This window comes from Erpetoichthys calabaricus, chromosome 18 (genome assembly GCF_900747795.2).
Source record: "Erpetoichthys calabaricus chromosome 18, fErpCal1.3, whole genome shotgun sequence".
Lineage (NCBI taxonomy): Eukaryota > Metazoa > Chordata > Cladistia > Polypteriformes > Polypteridae > Erpetoichthys > Erpetoichthys calabaricus.
Window position 1 is genome coordinate 83,936,488 of NC_041411.2, and position 22,857 is coordinate 83,959,344.

The 22,857-nt window shown below is 46.6% G+C and overlaps 2 protein-coding genes across 6 annotated transcripts in view; both read right to left on the reverse strand.

The window, feature by feature from the left end:
* The window catches only part of adamts9 (ADAM metallopeptidase with thrombospondin type 1 motif, 9), a 512,150-nt gene that overhangs the window by 317,181 nt on the left and 172,112 nt on the right, over window positions 1–22,857 (reverse strand). The window lies entirely within an intron of this gene.
* magi1b (membrane associated guanylate kinase, WW and PDZ domain containing 1b) overlaps window positions 1–22,857 on the reverse strand; it is a 297,633-nt gene that overhangs the window by 55,702 nt on the left and 219,074 nt on the right. For 2 of the 5 annotated variants that reach the window (XM_028824457.2, XM_028824465.2), the window contains exons 7-12: window positions 20,926–20,961; window positions 18,260–18,317; window positions 16,643–16,743; window positions 14,163–14,273; window positions 11,497–11,679; window positions 8,113–8,733 (exon numbers count right to left, since the gene is read on the reverse strand). In XM_028824457.2, the coding sequence (XP_028680290.1) occupies window positions 8,113–8,733; window positions 11,497–11,679; window positions 14,163–14,273; window positions 16,643–16,743; window positions 18,260–18,317; window positions 20,926–20,961 (1,110 nt within the window). Of the gene's footprint in view, window positions 1–8,112; window positions 8,734–11,496; window positions 11,680–14,162; window positions 14,274–16,642; window positions 16,744–18,259; window positions 18,318–20,925; window positions 20,965–22,857 lie in introns of all 5 variants that reach the window. The other 3 variants (XM_051921186.1, XM_051921187.1, XM_028824466.2) reach the window with 2 other exon arrangements.

The window sequence follows — 22,857 nt, forward strand, 5'->3', positions numbered from 1 at the left end:
AATCCATTCTGGCCAATGTGATAGTCAGAAGTAAGGCCTTTGCTTGCCTGCATTGTGTGTTTAGTGTGATTTGTGCATTGGTTACCTTCTTCTCCTGTAAAAAATATGGAAATCATACTGTGGTGCATGTGGGATTTGGAGCTCAGAAACAAACGCAAGGCTGACATAATCAAGGATCATCTGTGATGGGGCAGCACTATGGCTGACGTTTTGACCCAAGCCTACAAAATAAAGACTCGTCCCACCCACTTTTTTTTTTTTTTTACTTGACATACTGTAGTGCCCAGAAGACAGTGACAACCAAAAGTAAAACAAACACCTCTGGGACATCTTCAGGCTGAGTGTCACACAGGTCCAGCACCATTTGTGCAGTGGCACTGTCAGCCTGTGTCACGATAAAACTACACAATGTGGAATGACGGTTGCTTGATTAATTTCATATGGCGCCTTTCCAGAGTGATGACACTTCCCAAGAACAAGACATGGCTTTGTATATGGGAGCACTGGCAAAGGAAGTGATTTACCGAGGTGAAGCCATGAATTACGTCATTTTACTGTATATAGTGCCTTTTCCACCATGACTAACATTCCAAAATCCTTCACACGCACCACGCAACAGGCCTCTTTCTTTAGGCGCCTCTCGCCTTCCCGCTGCAGTGGAAGGCAGAAATGAGGCAGGAGACGTGGACGATGAAGCAAAAGAGCTCAAAGAATCTGCCGCCTCTCCCACTCAGTCACTCACTGCGGTGACGACCAGGCCGTTTGTTCAGAGAGTGTGACGTTGATGGCCTTTGTTTTCATCTTTATTGGACTGTCACTGTTCTGCTGCTGCTTTTTTAAATGAAAGGACAAATGCTGTGCACACAAACAATAAGAATCCAAGCCTGCCAATGGAGGTGTGCGCCGCGTCAAACGTAATGGGAGCCGGCAAGCAGGCGTGCTATTGAGTCATCGATGAAGGGAAACGCTTGGACAGCTCCTGTTAACCTCTGAAGGGACGATGGCCATTCTAATGGAACCTGGTCATGTTTTGAGAAGAATGGGTGTCCATTTTGGGACTCATGAACACACACATTCTTTTTTGCCCCCCATTAAAACTAATGGTGATGATGTCTTCAAATTCCAAGAGTTGGCCTCGAGTTCATAAATTCATAAATGGAAGGCTGGAAGCAGTTTGGTGGCAAGGATACACCGGGCATCTGGTCCAACGTTTTGATGCTGGGTTGTAAGACTAAAGCGGCACACTTTAGGAATGTCCTCTCAAAGGACCAACATAAACACTTTAAATTCTGTTACTGCCTAAGATGGCTTCCCTTGCCAGGCCTGACGCAGAGCACCGTTTTGTAAACTGGGATGCTGCCCATTTGATCCATTTCTCTGTAAGCTCCATGCTGGGAATCGTCTCTCCTCGGGGGTTCACAAATTCGGCCCCCTCTCCAGGCTGCCTGACGCCAATGCCAAGAACATCCATCAGAACTGCCAATGCATTAACGGCAGAGATGTGGCTTCTCAGTCCTTTAAATTCCCACAAAGCCCCCCAAATTCCTTTTTTTCCCCAAACTCCTTCCTCTGGCACAATCGTCGTCCAAATCACATTATTATAAATGATATCCTCTCATTACAAATGAAAAAATGGCAGATACAGAAGATGGCAGAGTGGTGGGCACAGCCCCAGAGTCTCGGGTTCTATTCCCAGCCTGCCCGATGGTCTGTGTGGAGTTTTTACGGCAGTTCTCCTTCTGCTGTGTAATCGAGCGGCTTTAGCTCAAATCCTGCCTCCGCTGAAGCCAAGTGAATATCTGAGGAGGAGGAGTGTGCCACGACATTCACGTTGTTGTTTTGACACCATCTCTGCATTGCTTTGGCTTTAAGCTTGGGCTTCTTGTCTTCTCTGAAGGCACAGGCCTCTTTCAGACTCCCATCAAGTTTTCCTCCAGGATTCCCCTTTTTCTGTGTTCATTTTACTCTCACAAGTCTTCCAGGGCCTGCTGCAGAGCAGCACCCTCACAGCCCGATGCTGCCACCGCCATACTTCATGGTGGGGATGGTGTGTTTTTTATAATGCTCAGTGTAACACGGTGTTTCATCTGACAGCCAAAAAATATCAGTGTGTTCTCATCAGACCACAGAACCTTCTTCCAGCTGACTTCAGAGTTTCCTCAGTGCCTTCTTCACTATCTGCCACTCACCCATAAAGCTGGGACTGGTGAAGCACTCAGGGGCATCAGCTGCTGCCTGCACAGCCTCTCCAGTCTGAGCCACTGTAGCTTGTGACTCCTTCCGTGTTCTCAGAGGTCCCTGGATGGCCTCCCTCACTCGTTGTCTTCTTTGCAGGTATATGGCCTGCTCCAGCAGAACTCTTCTCATTTCTTAATTCACACCATGGGATGTTCACCGACTTGGAGATTTTCTTGTCCCCACCTTCCTGACTCGTGCCTTTCAGTCACCGTTTCATGGAGTTTATTCCTGTGTTCTTTCGTCTCTTTATTGTGAAGGTACGGCTACCATACTGACTCACCACAAGGTGGCCCTTCCACTTTCAATCAACGCAAACCCAAGTCAGGTGATCACCACTCAACTAATCATGTGACTTCTAAAACCAACTGGCTGCCCCAGCGATGTGTCGTATTAACGGGGGTGAACAGTTTCATTTTTTGGATGTACATTTTTGTTTTCAATAGAACAGAAGATCGAGAGCCATGCCAGCTCTGACGTCACTTCCATTGTCCGTCCTCCTGGACCCGCCCCTTCCTGGAAGGTCGGCCATGTTTGAGTTAGTTCTGCATCGGACTGGCATCTGAAAAGACGTTATTATAATCTTTGTAAAAACAATTTCTTTTTTGATTTCTTTTCATGACAGGGGGTCATGGACATGCCCAAAACCTCTGTCGCATCTGTTTGTCTTACAGAGGCCACAATAGGGGGTGTTGCAGTGCTTTCAGGTTCATCTGCTCACCAAACTCTCCTTCTTGCAGATACGCCTTGAGAGTGCGTCCGCCTCCTGTATTAACCTGAGGTTCCACCGGTGGTCCACCCCGCACTGCCTAGCAAATCAGTTTATTGGTTTATTATTGAACTGATTTCTACTTGGAGGTCCATCTGTCCCTCGTTCTGAGCCTTGTGCCAGTACAGTGGTGTGATAAGGTCTAGTTATCATGGATGGTTTATTACGAGTGTTCTCATTGGGTATCCGTACCTCCCTATCATCTGACTTTAAGAAGGACTTTGCAACAGGGGGTCTGCATGCAGCAAAAACCAAAGGGGTGACTCCAGCCCCTCAGTCAGCACCTTTCTCACAGCACGGCTGACCTTTCCTTCCAAGCGGTTTACCATTCAGGCTTTGCTTTATTTACTAATTTTTGCCCCTTTGGCCTCCTGCACATCCCACAGAAGTGTAATCAATTCGGCGGAGGCGCCACCACCGACAGCAGGCCAGGCTTAATGAAAAGAGTGCAGCAGCTTCAAGTGTGCAGCTCTGGCAGCTCCGACAGAGGTGAAGCGAGACGAGGCCCAAGTCAGCCAATTAGAGTTCTGCTCGGGCCGAGGACTCGCATCGCAGGGGAAAGCCAGATGCCTAATTGGCTCTTTGTGAAATTGCTGGAGATGGCCTAACATGAAAGACGGAGAAAAAAAAAAGAAAATTTAAAGGAGCAATTACGTGGAGGAAAGGAAAATAGGTGCCACTTTCTGAAAGCCTCCCAGATTTGTGTTTGCGTTGCTCTTTTTATATTTTTTTTTTTAAAACAGGGACTGAACGTAAAATCGTCTAATCTGCTTACTTACAAGGAGGCGGGAGTGAAGGTTTAAAATGCGACTTCTCATTTTTGGTCTCGTTTCACTTCTTTGTTCTTCTCTGACTTGTTTAAATATCTGTCCATCCTGCAGTCCTTTTCAAATTACTCAGCTACCAAATTGTATTCTCATTTCTTTTATAAAGGGCGCTATATAAAATTTCAGGTTGCTGTTGGGCTGACTGTTAAATAAGCCACACTCAGTGCTGAACAGCAGCAGGACGAGCACCAAGCCGCAGGAGCCGGGCCTTCATCTGGCATCGCCCGGCAGTAATGATAACCTGACTCGTGTTGATTTCTTACTCTGTGATCCCCGTCTTGACCACGATGAATCACAAAGAGAGCGGCCCCTCAAAAGACCGAGTGCACACTCCCATACATCATCACACAGACACGTTTATTTCCATATTTGTTTTCATGAGACACTCTAAATGGCAGCACTGCTGGATTTAATGGCAACGAAAAAAAGTATTACAGTGATGGTGACTGGGCCAAGAAATCAGATGATGATGGCTGAGGCCGCCAACGCACAGAGATTTACATTCAGGTCCCGTTTGTCACGTTCTGGATGTCCCTTCTTAGCACATTAAGCCCATGTCACATCAGATGACTTTTCCAGTGAGTTTTAGTCGGTGCCTTCATTTAAGTAATCTTAGCCAGTAGGAGGCGCACTCCCATGAAGCTAATGGTCTAATGTGACATACCCAACAACTGAGACCACCCAGTCTGTGACTGGCTAGGATAAAACCAAACAGGTTAGTCGGAGGGGTGGGCTCTTTACGTACAAGAGTGAAGGACCAATGAGCGTTCATCTTGTGGTACCATGCACAGAGCGTAGCGACGAGGAATCGGGGTACGTGGGTATTGAACCTCACAAACAGAAGATAAGCTTGTCAGTCTGATGTCTTGTATTTTACACACCAAAACAGAATGGACAAAAAAAAAAACAGAATTTGAGGGCAGAGATCACGTCAGGCAGCACGCTATTGGCCGTTAGATAAAGGGGCAAGCGTGACTACCCTGGAAAACATGACACAGGCTGTGATGTCACACAATGCAGCGACAGGGTCAGCAGAAAGTGGCGTAATGTGACATCGGCTTTAAAGCAGTCCACAATTTGGGGTGGGCTAACCACGTAACCCCATAATCCCTGTGAAGCCACGTCTCTTGTTGACCACGTGATCCCTCAACGCTCGGCACACTCTCCATGTTCCCGACTTCCTCATGGTGCTTCTTGAACTGGACGGAAAAGGGAGCTGTGATTTACACAAACTGCTTTAATCTGAGGAAGGCTTTGGGGCTTTTCAAAATGAGGCCTTAGACATGAGGGTCCTCAACAAACGGAGGTTATAAAAAGAGATGAGAAAAGGAGCACAAACTTTATTAAACGTGTTGCCTTCCGTCGGCCTGACAAGCACATAAGCTGGAGTTACACCGAGATGGCTCCAAGTAAGCTGGTGGATTTTACTTCCACAGTCGGAATTCCAAATGGCTTCACAAAGTAAACAACAAACAGCTTTCATGACATTAATAAGCCATAGGAGCTAAAACAAGAGCAAAATAAAATTAAAAACACGTATACGGAAAGGACCCCCAAACAGGTGCCATTGTTAAACACTTCAGTTACTGTAAGTGGACAGCAGCTGGATGGGGTCTGCATTGAGACTTTGACCCACCTGCGTCATTACAAAGGTACAGGAGATCCACACAGCTTCACGACCGATAGACGCCAAATACAGAGGGCTGCTCACTTGTGGCCCCTCCATCGTGTGTTTGTATGTGGTGAGCCTGCAGACTGAGCTGCTGCAGCAGGGACGGACTTAGGGCAAGACACACAGTAAAGGGACACAAATACGGTCAAGTACTATAACTTAGGAAAATAACGTTCCTTCACCACAAAAATCACAGCAAGGACTTCACTCAAATTGAACAAACAGTATGGCGCTGGATTTTGCTGACAGGTAACGACATACTGCTGCTGGCGCCCCCAAGCCGCGCTCTGAACATTCGGCGCTGCAGCCAAACCTGACGACTTTGGAGAGCCATAAAACATTAACACCAAGGCCATTAGTGTGATCTGCTGTGTGTGACGACTCGGCCTGTCAATACAGAGCAACACCTACCAGCAGCTCCAAATCAACATACGACACAACTGGACAAGGGGGCAGTGGACAACGCAAACTCTCTGAACACATTTTCTAACAGATCTTCCCTCCCTCTGCCATCTTCTTCCAATGACCAGCCCCACCACCATCCCCAAATCATCTGTACTACATCAACAGTCAACTGAATAGCCAGTGATGAGGCCACCGATGACCATCAGTGTGGACTGTTCATGAAGACCAAGTGAGGAGGCTACACATAGCAAACGCCGCAGGACCAGATGGAGTCGGTCCTCGAGTTCTTAAGACCTGTGCTGGCCAACCTTGTGATGTCCTCTGTCACCTGTTCAGTCTATCTCTGAGGGTCCAGAAAGTGGCACAGCACTGGAAAACATTCTGCATTGTTCCTGTTTCAAAAAAGGCAGACACCTCTTCACCTGATGACTACAGACCAGGGACACTTAGGTCTCACATCATAGAGACCTTTGAGTGGCTCGTCCTGGACTATGGGAGTCCTCCTGTATTACACCACCAGGAACCTCTGCAGTTTATCTATCAGATAAAGATTGGAGTGAAGGATACAATTATCTATCTGCTCCACAAGGCTCGACAAAGCTGGCCATTCTGTGAGGATGCGGGGTTTGGATTTCTTCAGTGCCTTCACTACAATTCAGCCATCCCTGTTAAGGGCTGAGCTCAGAGACGTGCAGGTGGACGAGCCTGTGGTGTCCTGGGTGGTGGGCCATCTGTTGGGCAGACCACTGTTTATGAGGCTCAAGGACTGTGTGAGCAACACTGGAGCACCACAACGACCAGGCCCGTCTGCTTCATGTTCACTAGAAATATAACAGCAGGTCACATCACTTGCAGATATTCTCAGATGATTCTGCACTTATGGGGGTGTACCGATAAGGGGGATAAGAAAACAGGAGAGGAGTCAGGGGGAGAACTTTGAGAACAGTCTGCAACTCAACATCAGCAAAACCAAGCAACTGCTTATTGATCACTGGCATCAAATAGTCTCTATGTCCAATCACTATTCAAGGAGTGGATGTGGAGGTGGTCCACTCCTACAAGTACATGGTGGTCCACATTAATGACAGGCTGGACTGGTCTTATAACACAGAGGAATTAGAGAAGAAAGAACAAAGCAGGCTCTTTTATTGTTAGGAGGCTGAGCTCCTTTAATGTGGGAAGTGACAGCCTTGACGACTTCTACATCTCTGTGACGGCAAGGAACATCACTTCATGAGAGACCCACCGAATCAACAACCTGAACCCCCAGGACGTCGTAGCAAATGAGAGATTTAAAACAAAACTGGGTGCCATTCTGAACAATGCTGCACATCCTCTCTCTGTGACAGCAACACTGAGGACTTTCAGCCAATTATTCAGCAGAAATATGTCAAGAAACGTGTCTGAGGGGTTTATACCTACAGCAATACACCCTGGGACCGAGACTGCCAGTCAGAGGGTTTCTTTCTAATTTTCAAACTTTTCAGTCATTCTGGTGTGTTCTGACCATAGTGTGTGTGCGCATGTTTGTGCATAGATAGATAGATAGATAGATAGATAGATAGATAGATAGATAGATAGATAGATAGATAGATAGATAGATAGATAGATAGATAGATAGATAGATAGATAGATAGATAGATAGATAGATAGATAGATAGATAGATAGATAGATAGATAACCACTATTCAACATCTCAGTAAAGGTCTGCTTCTAATACCAAATGAAGAGATGATTGTGCAGTGCACTGTGATATCAGGCAGTACCCCCCCTAGTGGTTAAGGGATTGAACTGCAGTTGAAACCAGCCTGTTGAGTACCCACTGCTGCCATGCTGTACAATTCAGCTCAGCTGCCAGGTGTCACATGGTAAGCTAATTCACAAATACAAAGGCAAGACGAGTTGTGTTCAATAAAGCCGACCAACAGCCTGAACGCGATTAACGCACTAAAAGCCATTTCAGAGATGTAACACTTCCTGCTTACTCAGAATCCTCCCGTTTCCCAAACAGACATTAACAACAAAATGTTTCAGATACTTAGTGGCTTCATAAATGGCAAGAAACAGCTGCAGTGTCCTGACTGCCTTCCCAAGAGCTGGCAGATCAATGGCTCTGCACAAAACGCCAACTAAGAGAGCAAAACCTCCTTGGCCAATCAGAAATTTGCATTCATTACAAAATCAAATAAATCCGCAGGCCTTACCTCTTTGGACGAGGAGTGTGACTTCATTTCCTTTTGGACATTTGCTCAGCAAGTCGACTACTTGGTTATGAGCGAGACTCTGCACATTCTTCTTATTTACTTCAATTATAATATCTCCTTCCTTGAGACCGCGACATCGAGGATAATCGACAATCTGTTTCACTCGCTGGCCTCCTCCTCCAAGGCTGTCAGCGATGGTAAAGCCAAAACCTTTGTCACCTTTCTCTATGTGGACAGTTATCAGTTCGGGCTGCGTGGCAATAGAAGATGCCAAGGTAACAACGTCACTGGAGTACCCATGGGAGCTGCTGGACGACACCTCCGCTGAGGGGCTGCTGGGTCTTGCCTCCTTAATTCCATTCACGTTTCCCGTTTGGCTGCTGTGGCTAGACGGCGAGTCATAGCTCTCTTGTCCGTTAACAATAATCGGTTCCTTGTCCAAAATTGCCACAGACGTTACCAAGCTAGTGTTGGGGTCATCAGGGTCAAAGGGCAGAGGGTAACCACGACACAGTTCAAGGTCCACCATGGCACCAATAGGAATTGACTGAAAGATCTTCACAACTTGAGCGTGAGTATATCCCAGGACACAGGTGTCATTGACACTGACAATAACGTCACCTAGTGGGGAACAGAAGACAGGACGGGTTAAGGCAGGGCCAGTCATCAGTTAGTGGGCACTGGAGGAAAAGAATGGGTGATTTGTTTAGACAGGTGATCTTCAACACGTGATCGTTGCTACAGCGTAACCTGGACAACACGTCAACACATCTGAGGGCACACAGACAGATAAATGACAACCTGAGAAGAGCATAGCTGGGCCTCGTCATGGCGGTGTGACAATTTATGGAATAATAGAACTGGTCACCTGATATAATCCCTAACATTGCTTAAACTCCTTTGTGTTACATTTTTTCTTGCAAAAATATGTAAAGAGCATTTCTGGTTTTGGGTTGAAAAATGACATATTTATTAAATCTGATCTTTCTATTGTGAAACGTGCAAAACACTAAAAGTGCAAAGCCAGTAGCGCAGACAGTATAATAATGATGATGCTAATATCGTATATACTGTCCAAATGTGTCGTTTATGTGGTGTATCTTGAACTTTGGTGAAACGCACAATCCAGTGTCACAGTCAGGACAAGAGCAGCGTGATTCCTTGCGGATTTTCTTTCCAGACTGATCAGTCTTTGAACACCACACTGCACATGTGCGATGGACACGAGTGTCACTTTCGCATTCATCAGAATCACTTTTGGTTTCACTGTCCACTTCAGTGTCACTGCCTGAAGACACATTCACTGCTCGTATCGCTGTCAACAGCGGGCAACACCTGGGCTGCTGAAAAACGTTTCTTACAAGGTGCCATTATGAGGCTAGAAGAAGACGTGTCTGCACCGTTGCCTGCGTAACACTCGAGCCTGTCACTTGCGCACGACACGCCTATGTCATTTCCTGAGTAACGCTCGGCACTAACACTGGTGGCACTTTTACAGCCCGAGTAACCCTCGGGTCTAATACTTACGTGAGACGTGTCTATACAGTCACCCGAGCGACGCTTGGGACCAATGCTAAGGAGGTTCAAGGACACGTTTGGTACTTTTCCAAGTTATCTTTTCACAAACACAGCCTATATGTGCCTTTGCCACGTGAAATTGTGTGCAACAGCCCATCATCTTCTATACATTTTTAAACATTTCTTGCCTTCAGTGGAGTTTTACATTGGAATTGACGGGTAAAGCCAGAAAACCACCCCCTTAAGTGTACCAAATGCGTCCATTTTTCCAAACCAGGACAGTCGCCGAGTATGGATGTGCGCCTTGCGATTGCATGTGTCATTTATGAACACCAACATGATGAGATTCGGCCATTTTACAAGAAAGCCAGCAGTGTGTTACCTCAAGGTCCTTGTTATCTTCCGCAATAACCTTTCACCTCTGAGGGGTGTGGCTTCCTTTTAATTGGCAAATCCCAGTAAACTTTCTGTGCCAGGTGGTTGGTTTTGTTTTAATTTACTTCCATATTTATCTGAGCACTCAAAAAAATAATCCCAGGCTAAAACGATTATTTCCAAATCTCCTTTACTGAAACTCAAAGAGGACGCATTCGGCAAGTTTTAGGCTTTTATTTTCCAGTGGTGCTTCCTGCCCCATTGTCTCTATTGTAAAGCCCCAGTACAGGTTAGATATTTTTAAAAATGTATATGGACACCAGGGTTGGCGGGCCTCCCTGTGTGGAGTTTGCATGTTCTCCATCTTGTCTGCCTGGGTCTCCTCCTACTGTCTGAAGACAAGCAAGTCTGGTGAACTGGCGACACTATTGGCCCGTGTGTGTGTTTGCCATGCACTGGACTGGCGTCCTCTCCAAGGTTTGTTCCTGCCTTGTGCCCTGTGCTGCGCGAGGGCAGGCTCCAGCAACCCCCCACGTGACCCTGCTCTGGACTAAGCATTGATCTTCTATACATAAATTATTCAGGCTTTCTTGTCAATTTCATATCTACAAGTAAAACGTTTCAGATTCTGAGGATAGCAGCCAACTGGGGGCACATGCCAGTACCCTCTCATGTTAAAACGCTTACCGATTTGATCTTAATACTCGGATAGTTTGCATTCACTGTGCTATAAAATTGATTCATATGATCAAAAATCCATTGGACAGGGTGGGCACCTAGGAGCTAACAAACCCCAAGGCTATCAGAGATGGCTGGATGGCTAGGACACCCTCCTTCGGCCACAGTTTTATTATCGGCCACTCTCTGGAGTGCCCACTTCTTCACTTTGGCACATTTCAACAGTCACATGGTGCTCAGAGCAGCAATATTTACTTCTCATTTTGAAACATACCCTTGTGTGCCCCATTAAGCGTCTAGAAACAGTTCACTACACATATGGTGCAGTATCACAGAAAGTGAATGACAGGGCATGAACCTGTGGCACTGGCACACAAATGCAGGCCTGGCCCAACAGACCACGCATATGTTTGCATTGGAAGTTACATGCACAAGGGCTACATGTCCTTGGCAGGGGTGCCCAGACAGAGCAGCAACATTTTGACAATGAGATGTCCAAGTAGTGAATATGAAAGCTTTTGCTGTCCCCGTGCCCGCCTCATGTAAGGGTTCAACAGGACACCGTGAGCCACATCGGCCTGCCCTGGAGACGTAATGATGCATGTGACACTTTGGAAACGTCATCAAATGCATATGCAGCAAAAGGAAGCTTTGTCTTTAATGGAAATGTGACAGAGGGGGGTGAAGAAGACATTTTCTCACAATAGCAAAGTGAGTATTGATCAAGAAAGCATGCGATCATGAGCGGCCTCGACAGAATAAGGCAGCGAGTCTCATTCGCTAAATAATTCACAGCCATGTAGGGACGCCTACCTGTCTCCATCTTTCCATCCACTGCAGCAGGCCCATCCAAAACCAGACTCTTTATCTGCAGGAATTCATCGGGCTCGTCCCCTCCGACCACAGTGAAGCCGAACCCCCTCCTGCTTTTCTTCAGCTTGGTGTGAATGAAGGTTCCTTTGAGCTCTGCAGGATTGCGGGTGAAGAAGGGCTTCGCTGTTGATGGTAAAGGTGACATTCGTTAGTTAGAAAAGCCTTTTGCTGACATTTCAGCTCAGTTCAAGATAAGAAGCCATTGTCAGGGGGACAACCTGCAGCTCACGCAGTGCCAGGTGTCTGCAAAGGGAGCAGCTCATTTCAGGGGGACCCCGCAATGGCAGTCAAACAAAGACACGCCCGTGTCATTTACTCCGCAAGGGGGGCTTCAGTGTTTTTCTAAAATAATTCTAGACAATGGAAGTTGATGTAAGAGGTAATGGATGTCATCACCCCAGGACAGCGTTGGCACGCGGGTCGTGTGGCCATCTGGTTGACTTATAAAGACTCGTATCTGCAACTGCATTTTTATTTATTTGTGATATTTTTGAATTCTCTTGCCATATCATCATTAGAATGCCCACCTATAATCTTCACCCGCACAACACACACACAAGTGACCTGAATTACCACAAGGCCATACTCAGCCAGTCAGAAGTGGGGCAAGCCACAAGCTCAAAGTCAAATGTCACACTAATGTCACTGGCCCCTGCACTCTAACCTCCAAAAGCAGAATATTTCCAATGTCCTCCATAGCAGAGAGTGCTGGGCTGCTCGTTCTTGGGCTCTCAACCTCATTTTACATTTGAGGTATGGCTTTAAGTTTCAGTGTACGAGGAGCTTACACTGCGAAGATAAACATACCAGGGCGCCGTGACAGCGACAGGACATCCGAGTAGTCAGATTGTATGTCTCTAATGAGCACAGATGACTAACCATAATGCACTGCTCCTGAAAGGATCTACGTGTAACAAGGGCATAAATTACATGAGTGAGAAATTAATCAGGTCGAAAGTACGGGACAAATATTTTTGATTTTCAGAATAAGACACCTAAACTGGGATGGATATGTGGGGCTGGCCTGGGGAAAAAAAGGGACATCCCAAAGCCCACCACAGCAGGGGGACAACGTGGCTTGGTTAGATAAGAGGTTTACGTGCAAATGCGGAATTTAAGGACCACTGAATTTTACAGAACTTCACATAAATAGATGTGTGGAGTTTGGAGAACATCTGCTAATAATTAATCAATAATAATAATTAATTACATTTAGATAACACTTTTGTCAATATTCAAAGTGATTTACATAGAGCACCAATGTCTAGTGCCCACCTGGATGAGGTATTACTGTGCCAGTGTGCTCACCACACATCAGCTGTTAGGTGGTAAAGCGGTGAGAGACAGTCAGCCAATTAGAGACAGCGGATGATTAGGGGGCCGGAATGGGCAGTTTAATCAGGACATCGGGGTACACCCTACTCTTTACGAAAGATGACCGCTCATAGGAAGGATGGCACCACGTTTACAGTACAATGTCCCCATCACTACACTGGGGCATTGGGATCCACACGCAGACCACAGGCAAGCGCCCCCTGCTGGCCTCACCAACACCTTTCCCAACAGCTACCCAAGCGTTTTCTAGATGGTCTCCCTTCCAAGTACTGGCTGGGCCTGAACAGGCTTAGCTTGAGGTGGGTGACCTGTTCTGAAGCATAGGTGGTGCGAATTGCCATAAAGATGCAGACAGGTGAGAACCCAGCCGGAGTACAACAAGCTGACGTCTGCTACTAAACTTTAGGACGGGGCCATCCGTCTCGGGCCAGGAAGGTCATAGCGGCCTCAGGTTTTTATGGCGACTAACCCCTTGAAGAGACGCTCACTCCTGCTGTAATGTAATGTTCCGAGGCTTGCATTCAGCTGTCAACAGCAGGGCAAGTGCAGGTGAAAGTAACAGTTTGTCCCGCAGAGTAGACGTTAATTAACTGCGCTCATTCACGGCAAATTACCTGCATTTTAAAAGCCAGTTTGACAGAAAATAATAGGTCAGTATTAAACAGGCAGGCTAGGTAAGCAAAGGGAGAATCACTGCGCTTAATGGCTAAAAACAGCTCTTAATTAAAACAGCAGCCATTGTGGCTTCCTCAGGCAGAGAGCGAGCGAGTCTGTGTGCTTCAAATGAATAAACCTTTTAACGAGTCTAACGTGGCGCTGCACACGGCAACAATGAAGCTGCAGTTCCCAATTCACACTCGCCCAACAGTCAAGGCCTCCACGTGTGAGGAGCAGGGAAAGAACACAAGGCAGGTGGGCTCAGCAGCCCATAAAACCCGACATTGGCGTGTTAGCGCCCTGAACACTTGGGGGGGGGAGGGGGATTGCAAGGCGGCGGACCTGAGGCTCTAAGACCCTCGGCACACTAAACCCTAAGCAAAGACCACGACTGATACCGGGCCAGAGTGACAGAAGAGTGTCTTGGTGACTGACGGCTGTCACAATGCCAGCTTCAAGGGTTTGCTGACAGAATACAATTACAATTTAGCAGATAATGGCTACGGCTTCATGTGACAGCAGTTTGCTCTTCTCAGGTGCAGAACGCAAACTCCTGCTGGAAATGTCATTAAAAGAAAAAGAAGTAAAGAAGAACTTGAGGCAGTTGAGCTTACTCTTACTTTGCGATGGCGGAGCAGGGGCCTGTCCATCCCTGAAGGTTTCCTGGAAGTTTGAAGCATAATTAGCAAGCGGGGGTCCAGCAGTTGAGTGGTCCTCTATCCATTCTGGAAACAAAAGCACAGTCAGTACAGTGCCATTCACATTCACTATGAGATCCGCTGGTTGTCACTCCTCGTTGGTCACTTCTTATAGCTCCACAGCACTTAGCGGCAGAGAGCGGAGTGGTGGCTCTGAGGCTAAGGATCTGCGCTAGTATCCCGAAGGTTGCCGGTTCGAATCCCTATCAGTGCCAAAAGAGATCCTACTCTGCTGGGCCCTTGAGCAAGGCCCTTAACCTGTAATTGCTCCAGGGGGCGCTGTACAATGGCTGACCCTGCGCTCTGACCCCAAGGGGTATGCGAAAAAAAACTAACACACACTGTTGTAAGTCGCTCTGGATAAGAGCGTCTGCTAAATGATGTAAATGTAAATGTAAAGCAGCAAATAACGAGAAAGCAAACTAAAGTGGTCATTCGTAAAGACCTCCAGACTGACACTTGTGCCGGCAGATGGACCATCTTACTGTGTGGGTAACCATTACTGTGTCCCAACAGTGTGCTCGAGCATCATGGCTGATAACTATGCATTGTGCCGTGTTGCTTCCAATATAAAACACCCTTAAATTTAAGACACCCCCCATTAAAAACAAAGGATCAGTGGTATCTGCAAGTTAACATCCCGTGGGTATAATGGCCGGCCAACATGCATTAGCTCCTTAGCGTGGGGCTTCTTAATGAGCACAGACCACCACAGTCAGTCAGTGGTAACCACACCACAACAATACATCCTGCAGGAACCAACGGCTTTTAAAACAAATCCCACCAGTACTGCGGCAGCTCCTGGTAACTCTTCAACTGTAGAATCAGCACGCTTTATGTGGGCCTGGCTGGCGTTTACTAGTGTTGAGTCTGTCTGTGCCGCCATGTTCATATCGGAGCATGAAACAATGACAAGTGTGTGGATATTGAAAACTGAACGGAAAGTTTCAGATTTTTCCCTCAGTGTTGTGGTTTTCAGCTTACGCTGTAACATTGGTCACTGAAACAAACAAGGCTGACTTCAACGACAAGGACTTTTCTTTTCTAGATATCAGGGTCGGTCTTTAGAACCATTGTGGCCTGATGCTGGCGCAGCGAGATGTGGTGATTTATAAATACTCACAACAAGGGGGGCGACCAAAGCAGTTTCACAAATGGCTGGAGGAGCTACGCGTGCGCTCGAGGCTTCAGATACACCTCACTGCTCGTAACGACAGGATCATCGGCAGCGCTAGAGAAACACACAGAGACGTTCAACGCTGCAGCGCACGCGACTGAGAGCAGGAGGGCAACGTAGAAATCAAAGGGGCAGGTAACTGTGTGGCACTGAGCGAGTCATCAGAAAGAAGAGGCGCCGTACACGATTTTCCTTTTGTCTGCAGGTCGTCATTCTTGTGTACTGTAACTGCTCCTGACAAACTTCAGCCCCGTGTGAAATTCAAAATCAGCCTTCTCTTCAGTCCTCCATCTGACAGGCAGCTAAACGAGCAAAAGATAAACGTGGGCCTGTGGACAATCGCAGCTTGTGGTTTATGGTATGTCGGATTCTTGATTTGTTTTTTATAACTGTTTTGCTGTTTTAATCAAAGAAGCTCAGCCAGACAGATGTTCAAAAACTGAACTTTGCGTTCACGGTCTCCTTGTCAGTGTCATGTGCCTCAGAGGAAAACGGAGTTATTAAGGCAGATATTTAAAACACACACACAGTTCTAATGTAAAATATTCAGGCCTCAGTGACTAACCGAGGAGCACCACGTCAGGAAGACGTACAATTGAGGTGCTGCACTATCCAAACTCTTTCTACTTGCACTCCTGTTCTACGCAGTAAAATCTTCCCTGCAATTGTTCACATCACATCGTTAAAATGTAGGCATTGGGTCAATTTCCTGTTTCTTTTACTCAATTTTTCTGCGTTTCCTAACAAAAATTTCAGTTGTTTCCACTATAAACTACAGTCACATGCCTCAGGGTATCAGATGTGGTGGTTTTCTCCTGTATTTCAGAGATTTTATTATTAAAAAGCAACACTTCATTGACAAATTTGGTTTTCAATATGCAGAGTCTATCGCTTAAAACCAAATGCTGCTCACCTGTCATAAACCTATGCAAACGTGTGCACCACACAAATACAAGGCAGCAACTCCTCGACTGGATAAAGGGGGTCCGAAAAGCAAAAGATGACCAAAAAAAAGTTGTTGCAACTCCTCTACTCAAAGATTCAGAAGACCAAATACGTAGAAAACCAGTCAACTTCCCGGTCCTCCCACTCCACAAGTAAAATTCCGAGCCTCGTCTGTTTGTTCAGGTTCGGAAAGCCGGCCTCAAGACCGTGAACGAACCTGCAGCTAATCAACGACGACTCTAACGGAGACGCTCTGTAAAGACAGGAAACCAACCTGTGATGTGCCGCTCACCTTCAGGTGGCTGTTGCTCGAGTTGCTTTTTCCTCTTTGCCTCCAGGACAGGATTTTCATACTGCGTCTTCCTGTTGATGTGGCTAAAAGAGAGGGGAGGAACCTTTTAGAGAAAGCTCAGCTGGCGCGGCCTGGTGAAGGTGAAACACGAGATGCAGGCAGCCGAGATCTCCTGCGGGACAACATGCTGCGTTCACCTGCTCTCAGACAGACGGCAAACCGAGTCGCAAACGCCACGTGGACAATTCAGACAACACAAAGCAACCCGAACTGTCCGAGTTGTGACGTAACCCTGCCCTTTCACCTTGTTTAAAGCATAATACCCAGTCAGCCCAAAATGCCATACATATTAAACAAGTATGTGAAAAGCATTTAATACGTTTATTTTGTTCTTTATCTCCACACAAAATGAACTTTTTTTTTTTTTTGTAGACTAAGTAACAAATCAAGAGCGACCTTGCATTTTTCGGAATAGTCTGACCAGAACCCACTGAACACACTGAAGCAGGGAGGAGAAAAGTCACAACTCAGAGCTCCAAATGATTGGAGAGCACGTGAACACAGCAACAGACATCACATACGTCACGTAAGTTCAGTTAAAGAACTTGGCCTAATTTCATGGGCCTGTAAACATTTACTGACATCTCCTCTTTAGGGTAAGCATACAGTCCGGCAATACGCCATACACGTGTGGGGGGTGGTCAACATGCAACCTCTAGCTTAGAAGAGGAATCCTCACAGTGTGGGCCTACTGGAGAACTCGTAGTCTTAGCCACACAGAGCGTGTCACAGGGCCGTCAGCTGAGTCTCGCTCACTCACTCTCTCAGTCCCCAGCTCTGCTGTGCTGTGTCTCCACTACACTCCACCCGTTAGAAAACTTCTTCTGTATCAAACATTATAGGTTCACGGCAGACCACCCGCCAGTACACCACAGTGGAAATCTATGAACTGGGATGCTTTGTGGTGTGAGCCCCAGCAAGATACACAGTACATTAAATACACACTGTAAATGTTCACATCAGACTGTGTACAGCATATATACATCTCTGTAAATATAAATGAGACTAGGGCTGAAGTGAGTTGTATTATACATATTATTACGTTATTATGTGTTACTCCTCCCACACTTCTCGGAGGTTTGCCACTACGTTTCTGACAGCTCTTTTTATATCTAAATTATCATTCATTTTCTTTTATTAAGTCACACACACACACACACTGTCACAGAGTGGCGAGAGACACACGTCCAAGTGTCAGAGTGTCCTTCAGTGCAGAAGAGTAACTGCAATGTCCATACACTGTGACAGCCTGGGTATCAAGTGCAGTGAGATGACATCCTGGTACCCAAGTACTCTCCAAACAATAAGCAAAATGAAACAAAAATGGATCTAGAGAAGCCCCTCCGGCAGCAGTGGACTGGCACAGCCAAGGTCAGGGACAGGAAGAGGGGGTAGCTGCCAGCTGGCACAAAGACACAGCTGAAGCCAACGTGACTCTGAAAGCAAAGTCAGACGCTTTAGAAGGTACGTGAAGTGAGGGCTCAGGTGCCCAGGCGCCAGCGTGCGAGAGAGGTAGTTACATAAGCAAAGACCACTTACTCTACATAATAAACACCATACACAGGGTCTTCTATTTTTTCCCATCCAGCCGGCAACTCTGAAAAAAAAAAAATAAAAGAGAAAACAAAAATGATTAGAGCTTTGTTTGATAAAAAACACTTTCTGAACTGGATAATGATCCACGTAGCAGTGATTAACACTCATTTATATTGTGTTTGTTATTTGATTAAACATCTGACATTACGGGCGGTGTATTATAACCCTTGAAATGCTTTGAGTACATTAAGATCAACGTCAACAAAGTGCAGAACAAAAAAAGAAACTGGACTTCAACTGGACAGCACACATCTGAGGCCTGCTGGGAAAACCCGGGGCCTAAACATGTCAGGCCTCTACACTTCACAACTGCTCGTTATAAAAAGAGAAACCCAAAGGAGCCCCCATGTGCCCTTGGCCCGCCAATCTCTGCCCAGCATTGCACTCCACTGGCCAGCGGTGATCGCAGTTCATCTCCGTGTTCTTGATTTATGCTCACGTTTTGAACAGAGTGGTGCTGTTAGATCTCATGTGCCAGTGCTCTGTGCCTAAGCTGAGGCTTTGTTCCAGGTGATGGCGTATGCTTACCCCAAAAGGCCTACTTTTAATCGGCCTTCTGACTGAATCCCTCCTCTAATTTGTCTTACTCTTTCCTGGTTTCTGAACTCGGTATGTGGGTATAAAAACAGCCAGCATGACGACTTGAGGCGGTTCATTTTTGTAAAGATTTGTATTCTCGCTCTTCGGGGGTCTTAGGAAGGCAGTGATTCAGTGATTTCTCCTAAAATGCCGTCGCCAGCTTCTAACACAAAGACATGGGCACACATGATGGGACACCGCCGGCCACTAACGTGACGTCACATGTGCCTGCTGCTCCGCTGCACAAACCCACTGACTTTGTACAGCTTCGAGTTATACGAATGCTCACGCCCCACGCAGGATCATTCACAATATCAGCACATCGTTTTTATGCACGCTGTTTTCTAAATGCAGCTGACGTGGGGAGATTGGAATTAGGACTTCAAGGAATACTCCACCCAAAATGGACTCCTCTTTCACATGAAGTCTGCAGTGATGGTCGACTGTGGAAGTGACAGATAGAGCCGAGTCTTAAGGTGGAATATTCCTTTAAGGTGGCTTCTTACTTCTCACAGTGTGCTTTTGCTGCTCTACGGTTTAAGTATTTTTTTCATCAGCTAGTAATTAATTCTGAAACATTTTCTCGGATTGTGATCTGAACTAAAATGACAAAAGCTTACGATTAGAAAAGTCCTCTCTTTTCCGTATTTATCCACCAAAAACTCGCCAGTTTTTAAGAAGAGCGGCCCTTCACATGCATACCAATGAAGGGTAAACACTGCAGTAAATGGAGCAGACGCTCAAACCCAAACCCCCCCCAAAACGAGGACTGGGAGCCTCTGCACTGTTTGATTAACCTCATTAAAACAATGAAGCTGCTCCATGGCCTACCAGGAGATTGGACAAGCGCTATCTAATTATCTCAGCTAAACTAATAAGATTCTCGCCAGGCAGTGAAAGGCCCCCTCGCTGGAATGCCATTGTTGTGGGTTACGATCACTGAATATGAACATGGATAGGAAACGATTTATAAAAAAAAAAAAACCCACACGCCTCGCCAATCCTTCTTTTCTAGGCACTGTCTGGGTTGAGAATCGGGGGGCTTCTATTTACCCCAGCTAGCTAAATCCCACGTCACACGAGACGACTTTTCCAGCGATTTACAGTCGCAGCCTTCATTTTCATAATCTTAGCCAAGTGGAGGCAGTCAATAGCGTGCGTCCATTAAGCCGCTCGTCTAATGTGACATACCCAATGACAGAATTAAACTGGTTTGATTTTCCCATTGGTCGGAGGGGCGGGCTCTTTGTGTGCGACAGCTGAGAACCAATGAGCATTCAAAGCGCGTGTTTCGAACCTCACAGAGAGAAGAGAAGTGTGTCTCTGTGATGTCTCGAGTCTTGCGTACTAAAACAGAAAGGGCCGAGACCGCAGCTGGGCACACCACAGCTATTAACCCTTCACACCACGTCCGTTAGGCAGCATGAGGGCCGTAGACCTCCCAAAGAGACGAATGGGACAAAGAAATGAAGGGTACAGGCTGCTGCTAATGGCCCCGCTGCAGCTGTCAACACTTCACGGGCTCTGCTATTGGCCGTCAGAAAAAAAGGGGCGGGCACAACTGTGCTGGATGATCGGAGTGACGCGGGCTGTGATTGCCATTCGTGTAATGTGACACGCTGCAGCGACGGCAAATCTGACAATCCCCCTGACAAAGAAGTCACGTAATGTGACGTCGTCTTAAGAGTTCAGACGTTTGTCCTTTTCACTGTAAATAAGCTTTCCTAGACTTTCATTTTTTCCCCTTAAAGACCCCAGTGGTTCAACCTGCCAACAAAATGTGAAGAGCAGAATGCAAGGTGACAGGCAAAAGAAAGGCCCCACCTTAATGGAACCAAGGGGCAAGGAAATGACATCATTGGGGGGGGGGGGGGGTCTTACATGCTGTACATAGTTGGAAGGTTTTGTGAAAGTGGTTCCATTTATAGCCCCTAAGTTCATGAGATGAAAGACCAAGTGGGGTCCTCTAGTACTTGAGGAACAATCCTGAGCCCACTTTTCAGGCGGGTGTGTAAAGGAGACCTCGTTACCTAATTCGTTGTCCAGTTCCTCCGTGTGTACGCCTTCTTCTCCAGGACAGGCAGCAGAGCAAAGAGGAGACACAGAAGAGAGAAAGAGAATCATCAGGTACAACCACCAAGCGAGCCCACCAAGCAAGCACCCATAAAGACACTCAGCCCCACCAATACAGCAAAGTGGAAGCACACACAACTGCCCCACCGCTCACGCCAAGCCAGACAGTGATTTAGGGGTACGTGAGGCTCTTCAGATGAAATCAGACAAACACCCGCAGCCACATGCTAATCTGAAGTCCCCCGAAGGTGACATTAGGCACATGAAAACACACACACAAAAGGTGCTTGGTGTCCACTGATGGGACAGATGAGTGATGTTCATTTTGGGGTGGGTTTCCCTGGAGCAAACTTCACAGTTGATGGAAAGATGAGATGGCGATGAGAATGTTTAAGGGGCTTTAGTGTGACTGTCAGTTACCATGGCGACAAAGCCCATGTCACTGTCTGGTGCGAGCCTCCATCACGTAGAATTAGGCCGGTGAATAATGTCAAATGCAAATCGACTTTACGCCACCCACTTTCTTCCTTTAAAATGTGAACACTCAGACATCTTCATTCAGGGCTACTCAAACACTCAGAGTCCCATAGAATACGGAGCCACAAAATAGGAAAGCCTGGATATGACAGTGGAAGGAAAGACGGACGTCAGCGGGGCTCCGTTTACAGGCTCTGAGACGTGGCTTTGTGCCGATGACTTTATCATCATTTGGGCCCGATAACAGCTAAATCTTTCATAAAGCCGTGGGACAGAACACCCTTTCACTTTCATGGGACAAGACCCCTGGAGCTTATGGTGCGTTCACATGCCCTCGGACCACTCAGAGCTCTGAGATGTGCTGTTCACACAGCTTTGCACTCGGATTATTCAGAAAAATGTGAGAACGTTGCTGTGAAAAAAGAAAAAAACAATTAAAGATAAATGTAATTTTCGTGGAAATGTTTTGAATATGCATCACTTTACTCCAAAAGTAATTCGATGGAAAAATGGCATTTCAGGCTGACCAGGTTACATGTTTGATTTTAAACAATCGGCTAAGGTGAAAGGTCGGCACTACATCACAATTTGGACAAATTCGGATAGCTTTGTTTTGACCGTGTTGTAATTCTGAGTTTGTCAAGCGCTCACCTGCCATTTACCGTCTTGTCCGAGAGCACAGGAAGCCAGCAACAGACTTAGACCAGAATGGAGGGTTCAAGGAGGCCCTTAGCACAACTGACCAAAGGCAGCAGGTGCCTCAAAATCAGCTACACTTCATTTATAAAGACTGACTGCACACAGGCCGAGGGTTTACAGTCATCCTCCCTCTTCTGGGGCTTTTCTAGCTATTTTGCCAGGTCTCCTTTTTAGAGACCTGCTAGGATGGAACCAGCAGTTAGCAGCTGGAGTAAGCTGGACTGGAGTGTCCCTGTTGTGGGCAGGGTGGTCAAGGCCCCGGCCTGCCTCTTGTGGAGTGTTTTGGAGGTCTCGCACCACTGTTGTTATGTTGGGGACTTCTAATCACAAGGGATGAATGGATGGATAGCAAGGGGGGACAACACCATTAGACAGACAGACAGACTTTATTTGCCACAAATTTAGCTTTTATAGAAGCTCAAGAAATACAGAATTAAGAATTAATTATATTGAATATAATTAGGAAATTATAACAAACCACCACCCCCCAAGACACCTAAGAATCATGAAAAAAAAGTGAAAAGCAATAACAAAGCCCCTTACTCGGCTACTGATAAGAGGGCAGTCCCAGTGAGGCGCTATAAAGGCTTTTCTCTGTATTCTCCTTACCCAGCCGTGATAAAAGTTGGGCCAAATGCCCAGTCTCGAGGGGGGTCTCTGTGCCCCAAACTCACGACAGACCCACCATGTCAAGGTGTTTGTCCGATTCGGCT